Source organism: Myotis nattereri (genome assembly GCF_964212035.1).
Source record: "Myotis nattereri genome assembly, chromosome: 15".
NCBI lineage: Eukaryota > Metazoa > Chordata > Mammalia > Chiroptera > Vespertilionidae > Myotis > Myotis nattereri.
Genome location: NC_138090.1, coordinates 16,760,373 through 16,769,139, shown reverse-complemented (window position 1 = coordinate 16,769,139; position 8,767 = coordinate 16,760,373). Strand labels below are relative to the sequence as shown.

Here is an 8,767-nt window from a genome sequence, read left to right as displayed (position 1 = left end):
CACTTTCCTGATATTGTACTTTGATGCATCAAAGTTTTTAATTTTGATGAACTCAACTTTTTTCTTTTTTCCCCCCCCTTTTGTTGTATGCAATTTTGGTGTCATAGCTAATAATCCATTGCCAAATTTTGTTTGACTCTGAGCTCTGCAACAGTGGAGTCATTTGAATATCTTCTGAAATCTGCAGTATTCTTTAAAAATTATGTTGATGAGATTATCCAGGTTCTTTCATAGTTCATTCATTTTTCATGGCTGTATAATATTCCATTATAGGAATATACCACCCATAACTTACACCAGCAGTTCTCAACCTGTGGGTTACGACCCCTTTGGGAGTCGAATGACCATCGGAAAACACATATATAATTACATATTGTTTTTGTGATTAATCACTATGCTTTAATTATGTTCAATTTGTAACAATGAAAATACATCCTGCATATCAGATATTTACATTATGATTCATAACAGTAGCAAAATTACAGTTATGAAGTAGCAATGAAAATAATTTTATGGTCGGGGGGTCACCACAACATGAGGATCTGTACTAAAGGGTCGCGGCATTAGGAAGGTTGAGAACCACTGATTCACACATTCCTTTATTAATGGACATTTGTGAGGTTTCTAATTATTATTTTTAAAATATATTTTTATTGATTTCAGAGAGGAAGGGAGAGGGAGATAGAAAAATCAATGATGAGAATCATTGATCAGCTGCCTTCTGCATACCCCCTACTGGGGATCGAGGCCGAAACCCAGGCATGTGCCCTTGACTGGAATCAAACCCGGGACCCTTCAGTCCGCAGGCCAACGCTCTATCCACTGAGCCAAACCAGCTAGGGCTATTTCTAATTATTTTGATATTACCTCAGTGTCACCATGAATATCCCAAAGTGATTCTTTTGTACATCCTAATTTAAGAACCACTTACCCCCCCAACCCTCATCTGAGATATGTTTTCATTGATTTTTCAAGAGCGAGAAAGGGAGAGAAAGAGAGAAACATCATTGTGAGACAGAGACATCAATCCATTGCTCGCTTTCCCCATGCGCCCCAACTGCCCAACTGGGGATGGAACCTGCAACCTAGGTATGTGCCCTGATCAGGAATTGAACCTGCAACCTTTTTTTTTTTTTTAAATATATTTTATTGATTTTTTACAGAGAGGAAGGGAGAGAGAGAGTTAGAAACATCGATGAGAGAGAAACATCAATCAGCCGCCTCCTGCACATCTCCCACTGGGGATGTGCCCGCAACCCAGGTACATGCCCTTGACCGGAATCGAACCCGGGACCCTTCAGTCCGCAGGCCGACGCTCTATCCACTGAGCCAAACCGGTTTTGGCGAACCTGCAACCTTTTGATGTATGGAACTATGCTCCAACCCACTGAGCAACCCAACCAGGGCCCGCTTACCTATTTTTACTGAATAAAGCAATCTTTTATTGAGTTGCTATTAATTTCAGTTGAATAGTAATTGGGATAAGCAGGTGCAAACATCTGACTGAAGCATACACACCTTCTCATCTGTCTGTGTCTTAATTACTGGTCTATAAAACCATGAGAACCACTACCATTGAGTATGGTATGTGCCAGTCCACACTATTGTGTTAACTCTTTTGTGTGCTTTCTTGCAAACAGCAATCAGAGAAGACAATACATACATTGTACTGATTTCAGGTTGGAGAGCTTTGAAGCAATAGGAAGATGTCAACACAGCATGGGGGAAATACTTGAAAAGGAAATGCTCTCTTTATTAGAGCCCCATCTCAGCCCGGTTGCAGGAGTGTTCATAGGGGTTTGAAGTAACCCCAAAGAAGGGCTTTTTTTCAGTGTTTTCACCCTCCAAAACAAGGAGGTGCAGATCAATTGTTTTCCCAGCCCGCCCAGGGGCCGTTTTCGGGAAACTCTCTGGCAGCTAGCTACCTGGGGTCACGATGGGGCCAGGTGTCTTTGGGTTTGTAAAAGAACACCAGGGAAAACTCAAGCGTGAGGCAAGAGCTCCACGCTTAACGGGGATGTTTGTGGCTCTGTTACTGGAAAATGCCAGTGCCCTTAACAAGGTCAAACTTGTGTAGACACAGGGTTACAACATCGGGAAGGGGTGGGTGAGATAGTACAGGCATAAAAGCACCAGCCGCTGCACCCCACAGCACTGCTCTTCCAGAGGCAGGACCAACCAAAGATGCGGTGAGTCCACAGCTCTGCTCACTTTCCTTCCCTTTCTCTTGTTCCTCATCTCATCCTCCTTCGCATACCTCTCTTAGTTGCATGACAAGCCTACAGAACAGATGCAAAAATACAATGAAGAAATAGGGTAAATGGGCTAAATTATAGTCAACTGAAGGGCGCAGTGTGTTAAGTCCTCTGCTTTTCTGCACCCATAAGAGGTAATGCCTTCTGATACTGCCGTCTTTCTCAGGAGACGTGACTTACTTTAAGAAATATCTTTTTTTCCTTGAGGTTGTAAAGTTGTGTGTGTGTGTGTGTGTGTGTTTTTTTTTGTTAATCCTCACCCGAGGGTATTTCTTCCATTGATTTTTTTTTTAGAGAGAATGAAAGGAAGGGGGAGACAGAGAGAGAGAGAGAAACATCAATGTGAGAGAGACACATCGATTGGTTGCCTCCTGCATGTGCCCCAACTGGGGCCAGGGATTAAGCCTGCAACAGAGGTACGTGTCCTTGACCGGAATCAAACCTGAGACCCTTCAGTCCACAGGCAATGCTCTAACCACTGAGAAAAACCACCTAGGGCAGAGGTTGTGAAGTTTTTATCTTTGTAGGAGATGACAGTAGCTGGGATTTTAAATGTATTTATTAGATTTTTTTTCCTTTAAAAAATGTGTAATAAGAAAGACCAATAGTGGCATATTTGGATGACACAATTAAGGCACTTCGATTTTATAAAAAGACTTTGGAAATGTTGAAGTAGCCATACTAGAAACTTAAGCAAGCAATCCCCGAGGAGCTGACAATCTGTCAGTGAGATGAGTAACTGGCAGGTGTGGCCTGTGCATCGATGCCCGTGTCCGCTCATGCTGTCAGGGAGCCAGTTATGCTCCAGGGAACCTGCTGGCATTTTGGGGTTTGATATACCATTTCACGAAGACAAATGATCACAAAATAAGACACACACTATATAAGTATTTTAAATGAAATATTTAAAAACCTTTCCTTATGGGGAATTTTGAAAAGTGGAGAGACTAGCAGTCAATTCCCACGTTCCCGGCTCCACAGTCCACATTTTATCTGAGTGTGCTCGTAGCCTGGCACTCCAGAGGTGCCCAAGGGAAGCCTCCCCTTGCGGGAGAGCCCATGTATTACTAGATTAATGCTGCCGGAATTGAGGCCCACACACCTGTGTGCCTCCCTATCTTGGTGGTTCCTGTCTGAGGCTTATGGAGAATTCCCAGCAGCAGAGAGCTTGCTGGGCCTGGGTGTACTGGGAAGCTGTAAAGGATGCATTTGGTGGGTCCCAGTGCTTGCATGTGACTATTTTATTTCCTGGCTGCCTAAAGGGAGGGAGGTGTGTGTGGGGGGGTAAAAGGGTGAAGCAGGGAGAGCAGCTTTGCACTCCTGCCTGTCTTCTCTCTGCAGCGCCCTGGGAACTGTCGTCACCCTCCTGCTCTGGGGGCAGCTTTTTGCAGTGGACACTGTCAACGAGAACCCAGAAAATGCAGGTAGGTGTTTGGGTTGGGCAGACGCTGTGCACCCCAGCACCTGTTGTGGCTGACCCTGTGAGATCTGCACCCTTTCTTCAGGAGACCCAAATACCCTCTTCTCATCCTACTCGCTGGCCTTTCACTACTGTTAAAACCTTGGGGAGCCAGCCAGAAATAAGGAAAGATTGCCCACTGCATGACTTCCACTTGGGATGGAGGACGTACAGAGCAGCTTCCTCTCATCTGACTTTTCATGGGTCTCTGAGAGTCATTTCTTTTTTTTTTTATAAAAAATATATTTTATTGATTTTTTACAGAGAGGAAGGGAGAGAGATAGAGAGTTAGAAACATCGATGAGAGAGAAACATCGATCAGCTGCCTCCTGCACATCTCCTACTGGGGATGTGCCCGCAACCCAGGTACATGCCCTTGACCGGAATCGAACCTGGGACCTTTCAGTCCGCAGGCCGACGCTCTATCCACTGAGCCAAACCGGTTCCGGCCATTTCTTAATATTAACCTCCTCTTCCTGTTTTTCTTTGCAGATGACAGCTGCCCAAAGGCCCCTGAGATTGCAAATGGTTACGTGGAGCACTCAGTTCGCTATCAGTGTAAGACCTACTACAGGCTGCGCACTGAAGGCGATGGTAAGACCTGGACAAGTGTCCCTGTGCCCTACTCATACTGGCATTTCCATGATGAGTGGAGTCAGGGTGACTGGCTAGGAAATTCATGGGTTATCCTCAGAGCCAGGAGATGCAGATTGTAATAAGGGGTTTTGTTCCCAGTGCTGTGGCCTTTTGGGCAAATTAACTTTGCTCAGCCGCAAGCTTTGTCTTTTGTTAAGGGGAGGGGATGCCACATAGCCTACCTATCTCAGAGTGAGAGCTCCATCTAGATCTGGCAAAGGATGCGGCAAAAGAACCAACAATGGTGATAGTGATGACATTGGAAGTCCTTACTTTCCTGGCACTGTTGTAAGTGCTTTACATTCATTTGCTCACTTAGTCTTCATAACACCCCTCTACAAAGATACTATTATTATTACTTGCTGATGAGGAAACTGAGGCACAGAGAGGTCAGGTAGCCTGCAAGAGGTAGAGGCAGGATTTGGACCCTGATCCCACCCTGCATGGCCTCACCATGACCACCATGACCACGGTTCTGTCCTGCTGGGCTTCGCTAGGGCCCAGCACTTGGCTTCTAGGACAGCGATCCTCCCTTCCTCCTCTTCCCTGCCCCTCCCTCACCTTCCTTCTCCTTTTTCAATTTTTTTCTTTAAATACCTTCTCTCCCGCACTAGGTCCAGACTGAGTTTCTCCTTTGGCTCATCTCTTTCCTTTTGTTCCAGGAGTGTACACCTTGAACAGTGAGAAGAAGTGGACAAACAAGGCCATTGGAGAGAAGCTTCCTGAGTGTGAAGCAGGTAGGCAGCCGAGAGCCTGGGAAGCAGACCAAGGATAGGCGTTGAGGGTTCAGTGCTTGGGCAGGGATATTGGTCAGAATGTCCTAGAGGCACATGCCCCTCCTGTGTGGCTTCTCCTGAGCATACGAAAGCCAAGACCTGGGACCAGGGAGAACCACAAATGGCTGGCAGGGAACTGAGCAGTTAGGTGATGATTCCCTTAAAAAGTTCACTAAGGTTCCTGCTAATTCAGGCCTGCAGGGCACTGACGGAACCCACTGTATACACTGCCCCCAAGGGGTCCAGAGACCCTAAGTGTACAGACAACCCACCCAGAGAGCCAGGGTCCCAGGGTAAAGCCAGCTCCAGGAAGAACTATCAGGGAGGATGTAACTAACCCTAATCCAGGGAAGGATGACAGAAAGCTGGATGGATAGGGCTTCTGTTTCTTGTCATTAGGAAGAGCTACTGCTCTTTTTCCCTCTTGGAACAGGAGGGTTTTGCCTGCCCTCTTCTGCTATTAGTGGTGTGGAACTGCTAACCTGCCTTGTATTACTTGCAGTATCTGAGTTCTGGCCAATGCTACAATAGATCCCTCTTTATTCAGAGAGAATGAGTTATAATGAATTTCAAGGAATGGTGGACATGTCCTTGTTGTGACAAACTGTTGAATATACATACAGCTCATCAGCCAGGGTTTCTCAACCTCAGCAATACTTGTTTCTTTGGTGAGTTAGGAAAGCAGTAATGGAGCTCTGCCTTAGCGATAGAAACAACTGACGGTAAACACTGGAAACAAGAGGACAGATGGTAAAGCAAAGCGTGTACACACTCCTGGCTCGGAAGAGATGAACAATGATCATGTAGACCGCAGTGACAGCCAAAGCTTTCCCCCCTCCCAGACGGGGAGATCCTCGTGTTTCTCATGATTTCCTTGCTCTCCTTGACAGTGTGTGGGAAGCCCAAGAACCCGGTAGATCAGGTCCAGCGGATCCTGGGTGGCTCGGTGGATGCCAAAGACAGCTTTCCCTGGCAGGCCAAGATGATTTCACATCATAACCTCACCACGGGGGCCACACTCATCGGCGAGCAATGGCTGCTGACCACGGCTAAGAACCTCTTCCTGGGTCATGCGGAAGACGCAAAAGCAAAAGATATTGCCCCTACCTTAAGGCTCTATGTGGGGAAGCAGCAGCTTGTGGAGGTTGAGAAGGTGATTCTCCACCCTAACTACCTCGAGGTCGACATCGGGCTCATTAAACTCAAACAGAAGGTGCCCGTGGGTGAGAAAGTAATGCCCATCTGCCTACCTTCCAAAGATTATGCGGAAGTGAATCGTATGGGTTATGTGTCTGGCTGGGGACGAAACGCCAACTTTAACTTCACCCAGCTCCTGAAGTACGTCATGCTGCCTGTGGCTGACCAGGACAGCTGCGTGCGGCACTATGAAAAGAGCACGGTGCCCGAAAAGAAGGAGCCCAAGAGCCCTGTGGGGGTGCAGCCCATACTGAACGAGCACACCTTCTGCGCTGGCCTGTCCAAGTACCAGGAGGACACCTGCTTTGGGGATGCTGGCAGCGCCTTTGCTGTCCATGACACTGATGACGACACCTGGTATGCGGCGGGGATCCTGAGCTTTGATAAGAGCTGTAGCGTGGCCGAGTACGGTGTGTATGTGAAGGTGCACTCCATCCTGGACTGGATTCAGAAAACCACGGCCGACAACTAACGTGTGCTAGATTTCACTCTGGAAGAGGGGAACTGGATGGGGGTGGAGGGATAAAAGCTGGTGTGAAACCGACGGGCTCTAGCCCTGCATGTCTAAGGCAAACAATAAAGAGCTTTCTTTCACTCATTTCTGTGTTTTTGTTTTTTTTTCTTTTTGGGGGGCCCGGGGGGCTTGGACCTTTTTATCCTTTCCTTTATGGTACAGCAGCAGCCAGGCGGCACAGCGTGTACTGGGACTGTGTCAGAAAACACTGCAGGCCGACTGGAAAGCCCCATGGTGGCACAAACTGTCCCACTGCTGGCCACACTCACTGACTGAGTGCCCACTGAGGCAGCTCTCAGAAAGGCCATCGTTACCCTTGTTTTACAGACAGGGAACACAGACCCTGAGATGTTACACGATTTGCTTAAGGTTACGCAGCTATTAAGTAGCAAGGCCGAACCTTGAATCTAGGTCTGTCTGAATACAAACGCTGAGCTCCTTGCTGCATCCTTATTTTTTTTTTAATATTTTTATTGATTTCAGAGAGGAAGGGAGAGACAGAATCATCAATGATGAGAGATAATCATTTATCGGCTGCCTCCTGCGTGCCCGCACTGGGGATCGGCCTGAAACTTGGTTATTTGTTGTGACCAGGAATCGAACTGTCATCTCCTAGTCAACGTTCAACCACTGAGCCATGCTGGCTGGGCGATGTACTAAAGGTTTATAGCGGAAGAGTTCAGTTAGAAAAAGAGCTTCCTGTCTGAAAGGGTTCTGGAATCTTTCTTCTGGGAGTCCCTGAAGAGCATTTCTTTGTGAAATGGAAAACTTGGATGGCTTGTGTTTATTATCGGTGGAAATGGAGTTCTTGGGGTGCTGCGAGGAAAAAATTTCCTGAGGTCCCTGCGAGAGGATGAGGTTTCCTGGAAAGCTGTATTAATGATGTAAAATTAAGGGGGTTTTCCTCCAAGGTCCCATCTCTGTCTGTCTCGCCGTGGAAGAAGTCCAATTTTGTCTTCAGCAGGGCCAGAATGAAGGCCACTGACCAGAGTTCCTGCTCCATATTAAAGTCCAGTCCATCATCCGGCTTGCTTAGCTTGTGGTCCTAGCTGTAGTCCGCTGTGTGCGAATCTGCATAGCCAGCAGCCACTCAGCTGCTTAAGGCCACAGCAATGGAGAATGAACAGGCGAAGGCACGGGCAAGTGTGGGTCATGGAGCAAGAGAGCAAGCAAGCAAGATCAAGAGAGAAGGAACTCTTTGGGGATTTTAACCTTCCAAGATTTTGTGCACTTGTGGTGGCTCCACCCTCCTAGCCAATCCATTGCTCCCCAGGCTAGACTGACAGATAAGCACCTCCCCTACATCACCAACTTCACTGCACAGGCGCCCATCTCCCCCTTTGTCTGTCCACCTCCCCTTTTGTTTGATGCTTTCCCGTGATCTGCACGGAATGGCATGGTGGTTCCCTGGGGAGCGTGAACCTGTAGTTTCCTGGCAAAGCTGCCCAGATGACCATGCTTCCAATGTCTGGCTTTCCTTTGGCTGTCTTCCTTTATTAGTATTAACAAGCTACATACGACAAGAATGCCGACTCCTGTAGAGAGTAGGTTTCTTCCAAGTGGGGAAAGCAGCCCCTACGCTTTCTAACAATTCTGATTCTCTCTCTCTTTCTAGTCATGAGCCCTTGAAGCAGTTTTGTCTCAGGAAGAGGTGGAATTCTGACTTCTGGGAGAGCTCTGTTCCTACTTGCTAAGGGTAGTTAATTCTTTGTTTAGCTCAAATTGGGTGCTGGATGGTAAAGGTTCAAGTCTCACTTCCTGGGTAATAGCACAAAAGCTAGTAAATTTGCAAACCAGGACACTGTTTTCGAAGTGTGAACCAGGAAGGCTCCAAAATAAAACAAACTTGCCTGCTATCAGTGGAGAATTATTCATTCCAAGAGAAACTGGGATAATTAGGACTGGAGATCGGAGAGCATGAGTAATAGAA

General features: G+C 47.1%; 1 protein-coding gene across 2 annotated transcripts; it reads left to right on the top strand.

The window, feature by feature from the left end:
- The first annotated feature begins 1,990 nt into the window (after nt 1–1,990).
- LOC308531186 (haptoglobin-like) lies at nt 1,991–6,922 on the top strand. 2 transcript variants are annotated; one of them, XM_081108067.1, is made up of 5 exons: nt 1,991–2,189; nt 3,597–3,679; nt 4,207–4,308; nt 5,013–5,087; nt 6,017–6,922. In XM_081108067.1, the coding sequence occupies exons 1-5, from the start codon at nt 2,185–2,187 to the stop codon at nt 6,793–6,795; spliced, it is 1,044 nt and encodes a 347-aa protein (XP_080964193.1). In that variant the 5' UTR covers nt 1,991–2,184; the 3' UTR covers nt 6,796–6,922. The 2 variants fall into 2 exon arrangements, with proteins under 2 accessions (XP_080964193.1, XP_080964194.1); XM_081108068.1 differs by lacking the exons at nt 1,991–2,189; nt 3,597–3,679; nt 4,207–4,308 and having other exon boundaries at nt 5,039–5,087; nt 6,103–6,920.
- The last annotated feature ends 1,845 nt before the right edge of the window (nt 6,923–8,767 follow it).